The 20,156-nt window shown below is 40.5% G+C and overlaps 2 protein-coding genes across 3 annotated transcripts; both read left to right on the forward strand.

Annotated features, from left to right (window-relative positions):
* The first annotated feature begins 674 nt into the window (after window positions 1–674).
* Window positions 675–8,450, forward strand: LOC103713463 (uncharacterized). Of its 2 annotated transcripts, XM_039122543.3 has the most exons (4): window positions 675–853; window positions 954–1,600; window positions 2,793–3,221; window positions 7,673–8,450. In XM_039122543.3, the coding sequence occupies exons 2-4, from the start codon at window positions 979–981 to the stop codon at window positions 7,864–7,866; spliced, it is 1,245 nt and encodes a 414-aa protein (XP_038978471.3). In that variant the 5' UTR covers window positions 675–853; window positions 954–978; the 3' UTR covers window positions 7,867–8,450. The 2 variants fall into 2 exon arrangements, with proteins under 2 accessions (XP_038978471.3, XP_089785430.1); XM_089929304.1 differs by having other exon boundaries at window positions 675–1,600.
* Window positions 8,451–17,647: 9,197 nt separating this feature from the next.
* Window positions 17,648–19,294, forward strand: LOC103713500 (arogenate dehydratase/prephenate dehydratase 2, chloroplastic-like). Its single transcript, XM_008800455.4, has one exon. It carries the CDS (start codon window positions 17,998–18,000, stop codon window positions 19,231–19,233), a length of 1,236 nt encoding a protein of 411 aa, XP_008798677.4. The 5' UTR covers window positions 17,648–17,997; the 3' UTR covers window positions 19,234–19,294.
* Window positions 19,295–20,156: the final 862 nt, after the last annotated feature.

A 20,156-nucleotide genomic window follows, 5' to 3' on the forward strand; every position in this document is an offset into this window, starting at 1 on the left:
TGAATATCCCTCTCAAAACCTAAATTTATATAAATATTTTTTAAAATTTATATTTATTTCTGTATCATATAAAATACTATTTTTGCATAAATACTCATAATATAACGGTTCTTCTAATATAATTAATAAAAACCATATTTATTTTAATTAAAAATAAAATAAAATTTTATAATTATTTTTTTGTTCTGCAGTCGTTTTATAAATATTTCTTATTGCATGTCTATCCATTAAACATATTTTAGTTATTTTAATTTGAAATTGTTAATTTTTTAATATTATTAGATGATGTGGATATGTACATATATATAAAGATAAAAATAAATAAATAGTAAAATAATTATTATATATATATATATTGAGAAAATATTTATATAAAATTTAATATTTAGATGGATACCCATAAAAAAAACCTTTTAATAAATGAACATGTTTCTTCCCGGCGACTCTCAGGCGGGCCCACCTGCCTCTCCACCTTTGCGCGAAGGTCCCCGAGTTTAAATTTCAGGCCCAACCCTTCGAGGGGGGAAATCGCAACAAGCAAACAAAAAGGCTAACAAACAAAGGATCCCACCAGCGGAGGATTCCGGATCTCTTCGTGGGCCCCGGCTGCTTTTCCGAATCTTCAAAGACCACGTGTCTCAAATCCAAGGGCTTCTTCTTCCTTTGTAGCTTCCGCGTTGCGCCTTGCCCCGGGGGGGCGGGGGGAAGTGGGAGGCATCCTGAACCCCTACCCACGCGCGACCCGCTGTCCTGGAGTCTTCATGGTTTCGATTGGAATTTGTTTATGACAAGGCTGCTTCCCCTTTCTTCCTTCGCAAGCTGCTCGTCAGCCCTCTCCTCCGCCAACCAACTAGTATAAGACCAGAAATTGATTATAGCCAAAACAAAATATCCCCCCCCCCCCTCTTTCTCCCTCTCTCTCTCTCTCTCTCATCCTATTTATTGCCGCCTAGGGTTCCGACGCCAGAGGAGAAGACGATGCCGACGATGACGTCGATCGCGTTGGAGCGGCTGCTGGAACCCAACGCCGACCGCTCCGCTCCCCAGAAGCCCAAGCACCCCATCCCTCCCGATCACCACCGGGACTGCACAACCACCACCACCTTCGCCGCCCCCTCCTCCGCGCCCTTGCCCCCGCCCGGGCCCTACTTCATCTCTTCGTCCCTCTACGCCACCCCCGACCCGGCGCTCTTCCCGAACTCCCCGCCCACCTCCATCTCCCCCTCGCCTTACGTCGTCAACCGCAAGGGCCGCCGCGCCGCCCACCCCGCCGGCGCCGCCGCGCCGGCCAGCCGCCGCGATGGCTTCGAGATCCCTTCCGTTCATCTGGCTGTAAAGACGATGGAACTCGGAGAACAGGCGAACGAGGAAGCTGGTTTGACCGCCAACTGTTCGGTGGAGAAACAACAGGAAGACGGATATGAGAATCAACAACATGAAGGAGAAGGAGAAGGAGAAGAAGAAGAAGAAGAAGACGATGATGGTAAAGATGACTTCCTTGATCCTCAGGATTCAAGGAGCGTCACAAGCAGTTGCAGCGCCAGATTCGAGAATCAGTCACGCCTATCTAACCAGCCCGAGTTCTATGATGCCGCTGAAGGTGATCTCATCTTATCCGCACCAATTAATTACCTTTGCATCATAATTGTTCTTTCTTAGAACGATTGGCTCTAGCTCTTTTCTCTGAAGATGCAAATATTTCAGTCATGAATATCTGTTCCTCCAAGAACAGATTTCAAATGTTGACCTCTGGCTTGTATCGTATAATCAAACAATTTTCCCTCTTTCCTCTGGGCCATTGCACGGTAGCTCTTTATCGACAGTGCAGGCCTTGTGATTTTAGAGTAGATCATACTACTGTCATCTATTGAATCCAGTTTCACATCCCCAACAAAATAGCCCCATAGGTGTTTCTGCAGTTAAATCGTCCGGTTACCAAGTCATTATACATTTTGTATATCCTAATCTTTTCAATACTTAGAGATTACCCTATTGTTCCAAAACGCAACTTGGTTAGTTGCTTTTATTAGGACTTCACTGGTGGTGAAGAAGAGTAACACTAATTGAATTTCAATGCAGAGTGTTCGACCCTGAATAAGATCTGAATAGCAACTAATACCACATAATGACAATGACTGTGATACCAATGATGTGCCTTGTGACACAATTTACTGGCTTTCTAGTACTTCTGGCATCAACCAGGCCAACATACAGATCGACCAAGTGCTGAGGGCAGTGAAAAACATTCTAGCAACATTTGTTATTCCTTATTTGCTCAAACAACCCTTCGAATTACATATCGTCAACAAACAAGTACAAATTCATAAGACACAGAGATACTCTAACAAGAACACTGAAGATTCTCCATCTTTATCGCTATACTAGTATATTCATCTCAAATTGAAGTAAGGAGGAAGGAAAAGCATTTCACTCACACTGCAAACCTTTTCATTGGCAAGTTGGAGTATAGTACTGAACTTCATTTTTTACCTTGGATTATCATAATTCTTCTCCATGCCCCTTTTTGTTAGTCCTCCCACTTCAATGAAACAAGCTTTAAACAATTAGTCAAAATTGAAATGCCATGTGGACTTCAGCTTTTAGAGCAATTTTGTATATTTGTTTCCAACCTGCATAGATACATTTTTTAGATATTGGTTAACTAATATTGCCTTGAATTGCTAATATGAAAAATTGACATATTTCCTTAAGTGTTGTTGGTCTAAATTGTCAAATTTCTGTATTGCAATAACTTCACCTAATTTTCTATGACTGACATTAAAGTTATGCAGATTTTTTCTCTGACGGTTCCAGATCTCCATCCCTTAACACAAATCCTGAAATTGAACTACGTGCCTTAAGACTTAATCTTCTCGAGGAGATCGGTAGACGAAAAATAGCAGAGGAGGCTCTTCTCCACATGCAGAACCAGTGGAACAAGACTGCCAAATATCTATCTCATGTGGGTGTATCATTTCCAGCAATCGAGCATGCTGAAGATGCTCAACTTGTGATAGATCCTGCAGCAATTTGCCAAGAGATCACAGTTGCAAGGTTTGTTTCTGAAGCTGTAGAAAGAGGTTTGGTACGGGCTGAAGCAGAAGCTGCTGCTGAGGCAGTCATTCATTCAAAAAACCATGAAATTTCTCGGCTGAGAAATCGAGTGCAGTACTATGAAGCTGTGAACCGTGAAATGTCCCAGAGGAATCAGGAAATTGTAGGTAAGGTTGCTTCTGAAAGTCTTCTTCCTCTTATTTATTATGAGGCAATTGATCTTATTATTTAACAATTAGTGTTGGTGTTGAGTAGTTTATGTTTTACTTCATTGTTTTGGATGATAGTATGATGATCATACATATAATAGGTTATGCATAAAATGAATTTATATCTTTCCCTGTTTGATGAACTTCTTAGTGCACATACAGCGTCTCTCTTGTCGTTTTCCACTTCCATATTGATTATCTGCATCTTACAAATTTTGAAAATGCCATTTAGTGCAGACATCACCAAAGCAAAGAAGAACTCTATAACCCCAGTGGTGGTCCCTCCCTCCCTGAGAAATGTTCACCATGTTTTTCATTTACTGTAGTTACCATTTATATGTGCGTGCATGGTTGTAGCATTAAACTTTTTTGAGATTAAACAATTTCACAAACTTGAGTTTTTTTAATAGTATGTAGTTTCCATCTAGTTTTTCGAATATGTTCTTGCTTTCATGTGGTTACCTATCCTCAATTCTGTTTCAATTTTCATCCTTAAAATCTTATAGCATGTGGTGGAGAGCATTTCTTCCTACTCGCCTTTTCTCAGTACAAAATTTAATGCCGTATTTAGGCTTCTAAAGTTCCACATTGCTAAGCAAACTTGTTCACTTGTCATCAAGTTGCATTATATATAGAGTTGATATGCTTTTCCTTTACATTTCTAATTGCAAGTTTAGTAAGCTTTAATCTAGCATGGAACCAGAAGTAACATGCTATTGGATCCTTGCTGTTGATGCTAACTAAATATATGTGGCTTCCCCTATCCCTTTTCACCAGGTGTAGTGAGGAAACATGATTACTTTATTATTTTGTGATTTCCTGGCTGATGGAGGGCTATGATTTCTTATAATACACAAGAATGCCTCTTGTTGCATTTAAGAAACTTCGTCAATTAACATCTCTTATGTTTTTATTGCTGACACCAAACAGGATTTTGGTGAGATAAGCAGGATCCCTTGAATGCTTTATCTTGTTTGTTAGAGTAGAACATCATTTCGGAGAGCAACGTAACTTTTACTGTCAATGATTTGGTGGAATGGGGTATTATCCTTATGTTAAATAATTATGCGTTAGCTTTTTTATTTCTCTAACTCACCTAGGTCCTTAGTTTTTTCATTGTTGGTAGTTGTTTTGTTAGTGAGATTTATGCCAACCAACTTCATCCATATAAATTTCATCCTTGTGACTCAAATATGTTCCCAAAGATGCTTTACTGTAATAGATATGGTTAAATTTACTTCGAAGTTAACTGTTTAAATTAAAAATAGTATAAAACCTTTCATTTGATCAAGTTTACCTAATTGGTCAATTGGTGCCTTCAAATTTCTGTTTAATGGTTGAGAATACTTGGATAGTAAATCCAATCTCTGTCAATGATCCCCTTTTTCTTCTTTTTTTTTCAACTTAATGTTTTTACAACAGTTTGCTCCGGGTCAAAACCTGGCATAGTCAGAAAGGATCAGCCAAAAATCTGTTTAAAAGGAAGCTGAATTGGTCAAATATCATCCTGTTTTGTGTCAAGATCACCAGAGTTTTCAATTGATCAGTGGATCAGTAGAGTCCTGAATTATTCGGTTGGTTTTACCACAATAGTTATGCTCAAAGTCGACATCACATGAATGAAGTTTGGTATAGCATAATTGTATCTTGTAATTAAATCTCCTATAATCCATGGTACATAGGCTTTTGCTCAAGCATGATCCAAATAAGTATTTTGTCCTTTGCTCTGTACTCCCTTTGTGAGACCTCCCTCCTTGTTGCCTTTCTGTTCTTGAAGAAGTAATGGAAGAGCACTTCTGTTTGTTCTTGAAAAAGTAATTACATAATTTACATTTAGTACTCGAAAAAGGAGTTAGTGATTTTAAAATCAATGGTATAGCATCCAAATATAAAATGCCTAGAAAAATGGATTTACTACACTAGAAAAGATGCCTAGAAATCAAAAGTTATATATTTTGGTGGTCTCTAAAATATTTGTCAAATCAGCACAAAAATGGACGATACTAATTGTACTATTGTAATAAAATACATGATAGGGCATATAAATTGAAAATCCACCTTATGAAATCTATTCTATGGATCATGATCTACGCATCTTAAAACATGGGTAAATTTCTATTCACTAAGTTTTGATGATTAAATCATAGTAAAATGTAGAATCATGTTACTAAAATTGTCTATTCTGGCACTTATTTGATGACTAGATTAGAGACCACCAAAATACATAAGTTTTAGTTTCTAGGCTTTCGAGGCATTTCTCTTATAGTTTAGATCATGTTCAAATATTTTAGATCTTCAATTTGGATACTTATATTGTTGGTTTTGAATCGTTATCTCCTTTTTCAAGGAGTTAATGTAACGTGTGTAACCCAACCCATATAAGAATGCTTCAAGTTGTTCTTGAAGAAGTAATGGATGAGAGCAGAAGCAATGAACCTAATCAGAATAATGTCCAGTTATATATCTTTACCTAAATTATATAATGGGGTGTAACATTTATGTGTGTCCATATGAGGTTATCGATTTGATCTTCATATTTTCATATTAGGACTTAGAAGAATGGATGAAACAATTTTGTTTATGGAATCAAACGAGCTTAAAGAATAGATAAAATGCGGAAGTGTCATGTGGGTACTTGGACCAATTCCTTTCTATGTTCTCAGTAGATACCTATTGTTTTACATTTGGTCCTTCATATAGGCCCCTTTTTTCTGAACAGGAGGCAAAGCCACCCAAATTGATTAGAGAAAAGAATGCACAAGCAGAAAAATAAAAGAAAAGAATGACAGGACAGAATATCACTGACAGACTACATTTCTAATAAGTTTCCACAACTTAAGAGACACTAGGGAGGTGTTTTTGAGGGCAAAGTTTGGACCATTCATTGAACAATCTCAATCCTGTCTGAAGCACCTAGTTTTCTGAGCGTGTCTGGTTGCTAAATATTCGATAATTTCTCTCTCTCTAGCAGGACCATGAGATAGCTGTCATTAGTAAAAGGAATTCCAGGTTAGCATCGTTAGGAATATTCTGTTTCCTCCATTTCAACGAGAAGGCTCTAAGAGAATGGGGTAATCCTATATGTTGAGGGTGCTTAATACTTCTGCCCATATGAGTTTGATAAACCGGCACCTAATGAATAAATGCAGTGGATTCAGCCATATCCCATGCAGTTCTGCCTCCAAAGTCTTTCCTGTTCTTCCTTTTAAAGTTCTCCCTTGTGTTTAAACAATTCCTGATACATTACCAAAGGAAGATTTTAATCTTTTGAGGGATTGGTAGTTTCCATAAGGGATCAGAGACCAAATATCGTAGGCCACCGGCATTGAGGAACTTGGAGTAATCACATTAGCCTTTTGCTCCAGCACCTATTTCGGGGGTTGTGACATACGTGTTCAGTAAAATGTTGTACTAAATTTCTATCATATTGTTGCAATTTCATGTCCTTATGATGTTCTAGATTTGCATGATGGAGAATGATTACACTCAGAGTTCATATTTATTTGAGTTCATTTGACCTATATGGTCAGTGCAAGCTTTAACAAAAAGAATGTTCGAGTGTTCTTTATAATCGATGATAGTAATCAAACATTAGTCATTAATTATATGACGATTATTGTTGATTTTATATTTTCTTCTTACATTTTATTCAAAACTTGTCATGCATTGATCGAGTGTTCAGATTGGCATACCCAAGTCCATATTTTTTTTCAAATTGCTGGTCCAATCCCAAGTTTTGAGTTTTTGATCGTGCTTGAACTCATCTTTAAAAAAGAACCATATGGCTTTTACTCCTTTTATTTTTTCTTTTTTTGTGTGGTGGCCGTGTCAAGTAAACAAATCTATAGCATTACATGCATATGGAGTCTTTTGTCGTGACTGAGTGCTTCTTGGGAGCTGACTTGTCGAAAAAGTTATTTAGTGGGTGCTTATGGACAGTGAGCTTATTAGTCCATCTGCGAACATGTCCAGGTATGTATGCGCATATAAATTTGAAGAATAGAGTCCAATGCATGTGCTGAGAATGTTGAGGATCTAAGATGACATGATATTCAGACCCCACATTTCATTTTGGGCATGATGAAGATTAACTAGTTTAGCTGGGTCTTACCACCTCCAAGCTCCAGGTTACAGAGAGTTTGTGTTTTACTCCCTGTTATTGAGTAATGAATTGCAAAATGCTAAATTTTTCTGTGCATTAGATACTTTTTATGATGCAAAATGATTGTATGTTTAGCCAGGCATGTTCATTTATATCTTGACACTTCGACTTACCCTGATCTGTGGTTATGCATTTCATACACCAGGTTGCATTATTTGGACCAGTTAATAAGCTCTTTTTGCGCCTTGTGCCTATGTTTGAAATATAAGCTAAGTATGCTTGCTTTACTTTCTTGGCAAATATGCAGAATTAGCTCGCATGCAACGCCTGAGACGGAAAATAAGATGGAGATGGCTATGGGGCTGCATTGGCTTGTCTATCTCAATTGGGGCTTCCCTGCTTGCAGATTCACATGTTCCTCACTCTGGTAACGACTCATTCCCAACCTCCTGCCCAGATGCTCCGCCAGGCGCAGGGGGTTCTGTGGAAAATGAGTCCTAGTCCTGATTGAATGGCCATGCACTTTTGGTTAGCTTTGTGCAGATTGTCATAAAATCAGAGGTACAATTGAAGCTGCTTCTCGTGTGAAGCTCTACCTCTATATTTGAAATTTTGTTTTCTTGTCATGAGTTTCGGTTTCTCGGTTAGCTTAGCACGCTTTTTACATCTTAGCGAATAGGAAAACTACAGATGGCAATATTCCAGTGGTGATCTGTTGTTTACCACAAATCATAATTGGTTCCCACTGTTCTGTCTTTTCGAAAGGATTCTCAGAGAAATGCCGTTTAGGGGTTTTTGCCCCGTTCTGCTGCTTGTTGGAGACCTGAATGTCTTTTCTTCTTGTGGGATCCTACTGCAGTTTCCTTGCGGGTGAGGGTTATTTGGAAGTTTGAACGAAGCGTGCCCTGGCTGGGTTGCTGGTCCTTCTAATTAATTGAAATCAGTCCAGATGGGTAGTCCAGCCCTGCCTTGATGTTCTGGTGGTAATTCTCGCAGTGTGCAATCACGGTGAATGTGTGCTGGCTGCCTGCGTTCATCGACTTGGATATATATCCTGATTATAGCTTCATTACTCTTTTTCTGGATATCTTTCTCTTGCTTAGTGGACTGACAACTTCCGAGCCTCCTATTGGTGGCTATGGAATGGTTTTTATTGGTACAGCAACTTAAAAACCATTAGAGGATAAAGAGTATGCAGCTTTGGAGCACGGTTGCTGAGAGCTTAACTCGTATACCTGGTTTTAAATATCTTGTTGAGTTTCTATATGGAATGCTAGCTATGCTCCACAACGTCGGTAATGGTTTTCAGCCATTTTTCAATAAGATGAGCCTCATTTTATCATAGTGACGAACAAAAAAGAAATATCATATTTTTTTGCATTGCATCCCATATTCGTTTTCATGGTACAAGAATACTTGGCAAATCTTTTTATTGGACAAGCTTCATGGAATATCTGGCGTGCATATTTCTCATCGGCATGAGCTGGGTTTGTAAAATATATTTAAATATTATTTTTAATGAATCTAGTTGATGTTATGTTGATGAAGATGATGACATGTCGGCTATCCTATATGGCTCGGTTCATCCAGAGTAGCTCTTCAAAATTTGTAGAGCAAAACATTGTTATCTCAATATTGAGTTGATCTTGGCATATTGAGTCCTGGCCTAATATTACCGAAAACCTAACACAACCCAAATTAATAATACATCATCTCAAGGACATGCCTATTTTTTCACTTATTGATGGTTGTATCAGCATTGCATGTTCCAACTTGGCCAATTTGCATGACATTCAAACTAGTATTGCACCAGATTTCTCTTTCGTTTCTTTATTTATATTTATCTGCTCACCTCCAAGGGAAAGGTATAGCTTTGATATAATTTTCAACATAAGATTCTACTCTTGAATAACTACTAATCAATTTATCAGAAAAATAATCACTTATAGAAAATGCTACCGGATATCCTCGACAATTATATATATATATATATATATATATATATATATATATCTTTTTTGTTGATGCTAGGAAGGATTTATTTTTGTCATTCTATTCTATACCCACTCCACCATTTGAAAGTTGACTCTTAAGGGTATATTTAGTTTGTGAGCGAAATTGGAGTTGATATTGGAATTTGAATGGAAATTAAAGTAGTCATATTTCCGATACATTTAGTTTATGACTAGAATTAGAATTGGAATCAAAAAATCAATTAAACAAAAGGTATTTTTTGAGAAATCAATTTCTAAAATAACTCAATTTTGGAAAATAAATTATTTTTTGGAAAATGAGATCTCCTCCTCCTCCACGGCGTTGTCCTCGCTTTCTTGGGGTCGTGGACTTGCTTCCCAAATATTTCAACGGTCGAATCATGGGCCCGACAATTGGCCCTCAATATAAGATCTCGGATTGCATGCATAGCTGAAGTGGAATATTAGCTTCCGTGGCGGAACATTCACCGGGAAAGTCACCTCTAAGCCGATGCCTTGGAGTCGCCAAAGAAGTTTCGATGGAAGTCTGACAACGGAGGGCGCCACCATGGCAGACCTCGGCCTATATGTCGAAGAAGTTCCAAAAAGAGGTGTCATTGATGATGGCATATGATGACGCACTCAATGTAGTTGGCGCCATTGCCAAGCTTAATGATCTCGAAGGCAACGAGAGGTGAGAAGTGGCTTTGGTACATGATGACCTCAAAGGGGAACAACGACTGGATGGGCAGCAGGATGTTCAATGAGGTGGGAAGGAGGATGACCTCAAAGGAGGATATTCAAACGGAAGGACATGAAACATGGAGATAATTTGGTCCACATGACAGCAGTAGATCATTTCAGACAGTATATTATGTCACCTGGTAAGCACCTATCCTACTTCTGATGGCTTATTACCCCTTAAAGAATGATGTGCTTTGGCATATAACAATCATGAGAACAATTTAAGAGACTAGATTGCTTTCTGCAGAAAGATGGCTGGGTTGGTTGAGTTGCGCACCGGCTGAAGTTTGGAAGTTCTCAAGATATTCAGATGCTCTCTCCTTACTTGCTGAGCTGATAAAGAGAGAGGCTTGTTCCACATCTTTCATCTGAATTCTTCTTATATCAGCACATCTATCAGGTCATAACATAGAGCATCATTTTCAAGAAATCTAGTGAAGCTTCAAGACGGACGATAGATTTCATGGAGCAATTCTGCAAGCAATATCCCTCTGTGAATTTCCTTACGGTTTGATGTTCTATATAAATTTTGAACATGTCCTTTTAGAGTTGAGAGGGAGAGAGAAAAAAAAAAAGAAGCAATCTCACATCATTTTATATGGTACTCTAGCCTTTCAAGAGAAATTGTGCATCCAATAGGCCGGAATCAATTATAATGTGTACAGACACATAACAGAATCTTTTCACTCTTGCTTTACTAGCAAATTGATGCAGAGCAAGAGGCCAAGCATGAGGAGTGTGTGGAGATTGAGTCCTCTTCCTTAGGCCGTGCCTAGTTAAATTGGGTCCTAGTGTTCCAACTCCAAATTACATTGAGTCCTTATGGCATTGAAAATCTTAATTTATTTGGAGTCTTGAATTAAGGAGTTTGGGTCCAACATTGGGCGTATCCAATGTTACACTAAGTCCAGAATTTTCAGCCTAAAATTAAAACGAGTTCTTGATTTTTTGCTTAGTTATTTGATTGTTGACTTGTTCCAAAAAAAAAAAAGAGAGTGAATTTAGGATTTAAACTGAGGCATGCGTGAAGCTCCTTCATGGGGCTGCGCAAGCTAAGAGTCCTAGCTGAATTGGAGTCTTAGTCTATGTGTCATCTAAGAGTCCTAGTTGATTGGGAGTTTTAGGTAATTTGTTAGTTGATTTGGTCAAATGATTGATTTGATTTAAAAGAGTCCATGTTAAGTAGGAGTCCTAAAATTCTGGTCGTAAGTTGCTCAATTTTTCCAATCTCTTACTCTATATAAAGAGGGGGTTAAAGAATAAAATCATAATTGAATGAGTTTAGAAAAAGAAATTGAGAGTGATTCTCTCTTTTCTTAGAGTGCGACGCTCCATCCTCTTTCTTTGGTGAGACGTTAAGCTTGGAAAAGAGTTTGAGTGAAGTGGGACTCTTCATCCATCCTCATGCCCAGCCTCTTTAAAGAGTTTGAGTGGAGGTGAGACTCTTCCACCCATCCTCTTTTGTTAACCTATTCTTTCTCACGCCACAACCCTTCTCACATCATCGTAGCTATTCTTCTTTCCTCACGTCATATCCTTTCCTTATTTGAAAGTCCTAGTGAAAGAAGGACTCCTTCCATCTCACGCCAACAATCCTTCCATATCTCACGCCAAACCGAGTCCTAGTTCCATTAGGACTCTTCCCTACTAGCCTGCTACCTTCAATTAATCACACCACATCAAGCCCAATTAAACCTCATTCAACCTAGCCAAGTCCACCCAATTCATCACGCCACTAACTCAATCCTAAATTAGGTCCAATCCAATCCCATCCCATCCCATCCACAATTCTCGCGAGCATACCCTCACCCAATTGAGCCAATCGACACGCCCAATTAACCATCTTCCATCATCCCCTTCTTTCCATCCACAAGGAAGAAACCCTAGCATAGCTAGCTGCCATGGAAAGATAAAAAGAAGAAGCTACCACCATCACCCCCAAGTTCGACCTCCTTCCCGTCTCCCCGTCTGCATCACAAATACAGCATCAATGGAGGCATCTTTGGACTGGTGACTAGAAAAGAGAGCAGTATGATACGTGATAAAAACAAAATGAAGCATAAACAAAAGGATTTTACGTATGACAGGTCATCCCAAAGAACTCTCTTTTGCCTCTTTTTGGTGCCCTCTCTAGACTGCAACGTAGCCTACTCCTGAAGACTTGCTTTAACTTGTTTTGTAGCATTTTGTTCTTCATCATGCCATAATGTTTTTGTCCATTTTGGTACCAGAGTAATATTTTATAAGGGTTTTGCCAGCTAAACCTTCTAGTTTACATTATCCTATTATATTTCGGCTATGGTCTAAGGTCATCGGTTTTCAATTGATTAGCCACTGCGATACGAACCAACATTTATTTAGAGCTTGGATTAACTTCAGATGATCCCTCCACAGTGCTGTGATGAATTTCATGACTGATCAAATTAATCTTACCCTCTTCTTTCTTGCCATTTAAATGCATTACTTTTTTCATCCTTCCAGTTGATTTTCATTGGAACAAATAGACTCCAGTTTCCTTTTCTTCCCTTACATGGTAGGCCAAGGTCACCAGTTTCCATTTGATAAGCTGCTCTCGTGGTGGCCTATCCTGAAAGCCTTAGATAATGTAAGCACCTTCTGGTCTTTGGCTTCCGAGACGAATAGAGGTTGGCAGTTGCTATTTTGATTTAATTATCATCTTCATCTTTTCTTCATGGGCCATGATCAGCTTCGTTGCTGGGAAGAGCACCTTGGAGATCCCTGTCTTTCTATAATAATTATCTGAACTTTTGGCAATCCTTATTACGTTTATTGCTGTTCTCTGCGGTGCTCAGTTTCTATGTTATGTTTATAGGTTTATCTAGATGCCACCCCCTACTTATGGGATAATGGGAGTCCAGATATACTGGAATGGTTCCAACATCAAAGATATCCATGGGTCTGTCTGACCATGATCAGCTGGAGAACTCACTCATGAACAGTTGAAAAAACAGAGGCCGGATGAAGATTATGTCTGTTGAAACCATTCGAGGTAGCAGGTGAAAGCAGTTGGGCAGTACCAAAAAGTACCATCAAAATATATCTCGGCAGCTTATACATTTTGGGCAGAACCGAAGGAAAGATGCTGCTCTTCCATTTTGGTGGCAATCTCTACAAAGAAACTGGTTTTCGGACTAGTTAAATTGATGCTCTTTGTCTGACACCAAGAGGAATGCCGAATCTAAAACAGAGGCATGAATAGACGACAGGTAAGGGTCGCAGCTTGATATGCGGCAGTGCAGGTGAACCCGCAAAAAAAATTATGGCTCATGTCCCCCACCATTTTATATCGAGATCTGGAATCCATTTGTATTTTAAGTTCTCAACATGATCAAAAGAAGTAGTTCTTCAGCACCAATATTTCTTGCCCGTCATGTGCCAATTTAATAAGGTCGAGCTAGAGAAATGTAGTCTTATAATCATGATGATGATGATGATGATGCGCGTTCCATGCAATGCTCCATGATTGCAGAATCCGATCTCTCCAGTTCAGCCAGAAATCAAAAAGATTCAAAGTCATGTTAAAACCATATTTCTAAGTAGACTTTGGTACACCTTTTCGCTTCCTACTGGAGTCTTTATTAATCTTCTTTTTATAGGAAACGCCAGAGTGCGAAATGAAAATGTACATCTACTAGAGCAATTTATAGCGTCGGCCAAGAAAAGGATCTAAATATATGCGAGCCATCGGTTGCTGAATTAACTTAATCACCTTGTAGCTCGGCAATCGAAGATAATAATTGATTGCATCTAATTTAAGTGCATGAAATATCAGATATTTGCAAGGTACTTCGTGGTAAAAGTTGAGATATCGATTATTTCAACGGGTGATTAAGATCGAACGAATTCTGATTTATTTCAACTACAAATGGGTCGGATTGACCCGTGATCCGATCCGACTTGATTTAAAGAATTTGTTGGGCCGGGTCGGATTCTTAAATTGGACTCGCTCCATTTTTGATCTAGTTTGCGTTTACTAAATTCTAACCCGATCCGACCCGAACCCGGTACACCGTTATAGCCCGTGGGAGTACTTAAGGGTCTATAATTCTCTATTTCTTTAATCTCTTCTTGTATTTGAAGATGAAAGAAATAAAATAGACTATTTTTGTGTACTGTCGAATGACATAAATTTTATATTAAGACTTAGGATGGTTATATTAAATGGGAACACTATTCGCCTAAGAAGAAAATTCAGACTAATGAAGGCAAAATAGAGTATAACTTTGCCATGTGGAAAAAGATGAGTTCGTGATGAGTCCTTTGCAACTATTGAACTCTGCTATGTGTTATTATCAAAACAATATTCTTCATCTTGGCTCATGTATGCTTTTCTAGTAATATGTAGTAGATGCATTGTAACAAATTCAGGAGATATCATTGTTGAGTAAAAAAGATTAGCATATATGCAATTCTTTTCTACTCAAAAAAAGGTGTTGCATACATGAATAGAAAATCTTACTTGTAGTTGACAAAGTTAAGCCTATTATTGTTAGGTTAGTTTGTAATGGCATTAATTCTTGATGCTTAGGCTCTTTAACTTGTATGGTCCTGCATAACTTACTTTCTGTAGTTTTTACTTTTTACAAAATAAATCAAGCATAGAAATTGGCAGGTATAGGGATTCGACCCAGACTTGATCCAAACCGGACCCAGATTCGATTCGGATCCGAATTTTTTAGGTTGGAATCGAGTTATATATTGACTCGATCCAAATAACCCATTAGGCTAAAAATTTTAGCCATGAATTCAACCCAACATGACCCGACCTGATCTTTTATTAGGTTGGGTCTGGATCCAACATTGGGACCCAATAGGGAACAGGTTTGGGTCGAGATTACTCATGACCCAGTCTCATGACGCGGTTCAACTCTATTCATGACCCAGTCTCATGATTCGGTCTAATCCGACCCATTTGCACCCATAACTAATAAGATAAAAAGAAGAAAAATTTGAGATTTCAACGAATATTTTATACTCGGGATATCAAAATCTTCGTTCATGCAGTAATTCTAAAATTAGTTAAAAACAATATAAAAGTATTACTTTTATAATTTAATTTATCAAAAGAGTTGTTTCAGTTTTTTTTTAGAAATGGAGAAAGGTGATGAAAATGCTGGCCAATCGCAATGATTGATGGCTCGAATTTAACAGCTAGCATTAACCAACATAATAAAAACTAAATTTTATCTATTTAGAAATTTAAAATCCAAAATAAAAAATTATATTTAAGTAGATTTACATTTAATTAAATATTTTACATAGAATTATTCTAGAAATAATAAATTTTAATTAATTGTTTTATTAATAAACCAACAAGTTCATGGCAGCAGCGGGTTCCCCATCTATCGGAGCCTTGTCGTCTGCAAATTTGACTCACGTGACTCAGTCTGGTCCCAACTCCCAAGCTCCTACTCTCCAGCTATCCGTTTCCCAATGTACCATTTTTTTAAAAAAAACTAAAAAAAGAAAACGTGTTTCTCTCTCTCTCCTTTTTAATGGATCGGACGGCATGATTGCGCGATCCCCAAAAAAAAATGCAACAATTAGCTTCCGTATGCATGATGGCCTGCAAATGCGGCGGAACCAACCGAGTCCTGTCATCATGGAGGAACAAACCCACGTTTATATTGTGTGCCTGGCGAGCGACTGAAGGCGATGGATTATTGTATTTGCCCACTGAATAAAATATTTTATAGCTGAATCCATTCCCTTTTACTTGAACTGTTCGTATGCACGATGCATGTGATTTACGACTATTTGACGGACAACTATGAGGTGGATTTTTATTTACCAAAAAACAAAAGAAGATGGATTTTTCCCGATTCGACTTCTCTCTCCTATCTCCAGCAAGTGACCTTGTCTTCTATCTACATTGGAACATAGTGTACCATTGCATCTCATGCATATTTAGTGGAAAATTGATAGTCATATTTCAGAACTATACTTTGAAACCCATCTCCTTCGATCAGGACGCGAGAACCAGCCTCTCAATTGGAATAACCCAGTCTATGTCCCCACAAAAAAGAAAAAAAAAATGCCTAGCACATGCCTTGTTGGAAGGGGGCTCCTAATCGGAGTTTTTTTTTATTTTAATAACTCCATGCATCTCAGTCCATCATATTTGCTTTTTTCGATCATCTTTTCTCCCTTTTTCGACCACTATCGCAACAGCTCCTTGTTGATGAGCCCTCGGCTGTGCACCCCTAGGTCTTTTAATAATTACCTAGTGAAACCAATGCCCAAAACCAATGTCGCTAATTGTTCACTATCTTCGGCCACCAACCATGAATCCTAGCTCTGCCTCTAACAACCCTAGCCTCTTTATCCTCTCCTAAGAGAAAGTGTGCTCCATCTCTCATTTTGCTAGGGACCCACACTGAACCATGTGAAGAGGTCCTAAACTACTCTAGTACCCAGGCGACATGTCGGATCCATCACGAGAGCCCTTATTAAATGTTTCTGGAATCCGTTATTGATACATCAAGTGAATCGGCCAACCATTTTCTCTCTCTCTCTCTCTTAAAATTTTAATGCCACTAAATTATCGAGTAAGAATTAATTAGATTTTGCATGGCATTGAATAAGTTGAGCTAATCCACATCGTTGAACGTTCAACATGAAAGAGATAACTAATCCTGACATTTTTTACTAGTTTTCAATTTAACGATTATTTTTATCATGAAAAGATTGATTCTATATTTTTCTTAAAATTATGGATGGAGCATATAATATTATGAAATTCATAATTTTTTATGAAAAAATATTTTAATATTAACGGTTTGTTTATAAACTATATTTATGACATTTATATTTTATTATAAAAAGAACGAGATATGCCGCCCTTTTTTAGGTTGAAAAATGGATTGGCTGTGATTAGTAGCATATTCATCGCTATATCCTAAAATGCCGTACATCAGATAGCGATACCCTGGTTCATTGAATCGATCCCATTGGACGAGATGGAGTGTTAGATATAGCGGTGGGTCCCTTCTATTACCAACGCGGGAGCAGAGAGGAGGAGAGGTATTAAGAAAATTAGAGAAATTAAAAATTTTATAAATTAGGACTCCTGAAAAATCCTGAATGCGGAGAATTTGAATTTTGAAAACGCTGGTTTGCCTCTCACTTTTGATTTTTTTCTTTTTCCCTCTTTTTTTTTGCTTATGGGCAGTATCATTTTTGGATACTGGGAAAAAAAAGGTAATTCCTGGCACAGCTTGAGAGGATGTTCAGATCCGGATCTTTTTTTTTTTCTTTTCTCAAGAGATCCGAATCCTTTCGAGATCGACAATGTGCACCACGCCACAGCACGTCTAGATTCACGAACGTCCCACGCGTCACACGCGGCCTGCACCTTGTCCCATTTAGCGGACGACACGCGGCAGCCGTCCCACCCACTAAATGCACGACGACGAGACGCTTCTCTGACCGACGCATCCATCCACCGAGGCGCGACCCAGCGCAAGAGACCAGTGCAAAGGGGAATATAGGAAGGACGGGCGAAGGGGCGGCCACGTTCACACGGCGGAAAAGGAGCATCCCCACCTACCGCCCCCTCCCACCAAACCCCACCGATATAAATGGAGGCCGCCTTCCTCCCCCGATTTCTTAGCGGGATCCTTCGCACGATCGATCTCTGCTCGAGCGCGCTCCCCCATATCACTTCTCCTTCTAGTAATAGTTGTTGCTGTCGCTCTGCGCTTTTTTTATCTTCTTCCTGTTCGGTGTTGTTAGCACTTTAGTTGGGATCTTCGCCACCGAAGTATAGGCCGCCGCCTGCCGTCGACGCCGGCGGCTGAGAGGGGAAGCGGACAAAACGGAGGAAAGGGAAAGACGTTTCTCTCTCGCTCTCTGTTTCTCCCCTCTCGAGTCTCGATCAAGCTGTTAGCTAAGAATGGCGCTGATCAGGGCCCCTCCTCCCGTTCCCATCCCAGCTGATATTTGTAGGGCGCATCTCGTCATACCAACCCCTGCCGCCGCCGCCAATAAGAGAAAAAGAATATCCTCCGCCGCCTCCTCCTGTCTCTTGGTTATCGAATGCAACCTACGGAAGCAGCAGCAGCAGCAGCAGCAGCGACACACCGTCACCACCACCTCTTCACCTCTGCACGCCGCTGAGGACCTCGCCGCCCGGCTTGGCCTCGAGATGGCCGCCGCCGGCCTCGAGGTTCTCTTCCGGGACCGCGAGGCCTTCGGCGCCGGCGACCCACCCCCGCCCGCCTCCCCCAGCCGCCAGCGGCGCCCCGTCCGCGTCGCCTACCAGGGCGTCCCGGGCTCCTACTGCCAGGAGGCCGCCGCCGAGGCCTACCGCTTCTCCTCCCATCTCCCCTTCCTCCCCTGCCCCCACATGGAGGCCGCCTTCGCCGCCCTCGAGGACGGCTCCGCCGACCGCGCCGTCGTCCCCATCGAGAATTCCCTCGACGGGCCCATCCCCCGCAACCTCGACCTCCTCCTCCGCTACCCGGAAGTCCGCATCGTCGGCGAGCTCCTCCTCCCCGTCAACCACTGCCTCCTTGCCCTCCCGGGAGCCCCCCGGTCGGCCCTCCGCCGCGTCATCAGCCACCCCCAGGCCCTCGACCACTGCCACCACCGCCTCTGGGCCCTCGATCTTGGGGTGGAGGAGGTCTCCAGCGCCGCCGACGCCGCCCGGCTCGTGGCGGAGGGCAGGATCTCCGACACAGCGGTGATCGGGAGCAGGATCGCCGCCCGCGAGTTCGGGCTGCAAGTCCTGGAGGAGAACTTCCAGGACCAGGGCCCCGGCGGAGGTAACGTGACCCGCTTCCTCCAGCTGGCCCTGGGCGCCACCACCACCGGCACCGTCACCGGGAAGACGACGGTGGCCTTCTCCCTGCCGAGCGGCCCCTCGGACCTGTTCCGTGCGATGTGGGCGTTCGAGAGCCGGGGGGTGCGGGTGGCCCGGGTCGACCACCGGCCCAACCGGTCGAGCCCGGTCCGGGTTGTGGACAAGGCCGCGTACCTGGACTACGTGTTCGTCCTGGACCTGGAGGGGAACGAGTCCGACGCGCACGTGCGAGCGGCTCTCGCGCGCTTGAGGGAGTTCGCTGGGTTCGTGCGCGTGCTCGGGAGCTATGGAAGCACCTGCGCGACGAGATCGTCGAAAATTTTATAGATAAAAGTTGGACAGAAACAATTAACTGTTCATAATAAATGTGATCTCATTTTTCTTTTCTTTTTTTTATTTATTTATGGGATACGCTGAGCAAATGGCACTCATTTTTTTTTTTCATTCTACTTTTGGGGCTCTACAAAATTCTCGGATAAGAGTTTTTTTTTTTTTTTGCTCTCCTGCGAGGCCAAATTTACGGTAGCTTCCCACCTAACACGCCGGTCGTGGTCAAAACATCATGAAGCAAACCTAAATCATGGCGCTTTTCTATCTACGCAAGCACTAGTTCTTCTGGTGCCAAGCCCTTTGCATATATATTTCGTCCTTGTAGTCATTCAAGAACATAATTACTTCAACTAATACTGTATCTCAGGTCATCCAATTAATACCATATCTCCATGCTGACAATTTCGCTGCAGGTGAAATTTCGTTATCCGGACTTGAATCTTAAGCCTGCCCGATGAAGAGAGATGTGCTAATTGATGGAAATAGAAATAATTCTTGTTTCATGATTTTGTTCTATCATCATCATTTGATATGTATTGCTATCAAAATTGTCTAGTGAAATATGATAGTCATAATTTTAGATCCAAGTTAATCTTATAATACTACTTGCAACAAATTAAATTGGGTTAGGTATGTAAAAATGATGGTTTAGGAAAATTCTAAGATATAATTATATTACCTGGAGATAGCGGAAAAGATATAAACTCGCGCAATAAAGATAGATTGATATTTGTTTGATTATGGAACTTAGTTGTGAGACTCTACTTCTGAATTTAGAGCTGAAGTAAATGTGTAATGACAATTGAAGGCTGATTTCAAATATTCAAGACCAAGATTATACACACCCTATGATGATCCGCTCCACCCAAAGATGTCCAATTTCACATACGATCGAGACAGTCCAAAAAAATACAACCTCG

The sequence above is a fragment of the Phoenix dactylifera genome, chromosome 2 (genome assembly GCF_051530095.1).
Source record: "Phoenix dactylifera cultivar Ajwa chromosome 2, Ajwa_hap1_PhDact_Kaust_v1.1, whole genome shotgun sequence".
Taxonomy (NCBI): Eukaryota; Viridiplantae; Streptophyta; class Magnoliopsida; order Arecales; family Arecaceae; genus Phoenix; species Phoenix dactylifera.

Coding starts and splice junctions, on each gene's coding strand:
- LOC103713500 (XM_008800455.4), top strand. CDS start 17,998: ATGGCGCTGATCAGGGCCCCTCCTCCCGTTCCCATCCCAGCTGATATT.
- LOC103713463 (XM_089929304.1), top strand. CDS start 979: ATGCCGACGATGACGTCGATCGCGTTGGAGCGGCTGCTGGAACCCAAC. Junction 1,601..2,792: donor GTTCTATGATGCCGCTGAAG/GTGATCTCATCT, acceptor AAAGTTATGCAG/ATTTTTTCTCTGACGGTTCC. Junction 3,222..7,672: donor GAGGAATCAGGAAATTGTAG/GTAAGGTTGCTT, acceptor GCAAATATGCAG/AATTAGCTCGCATGCAACGC.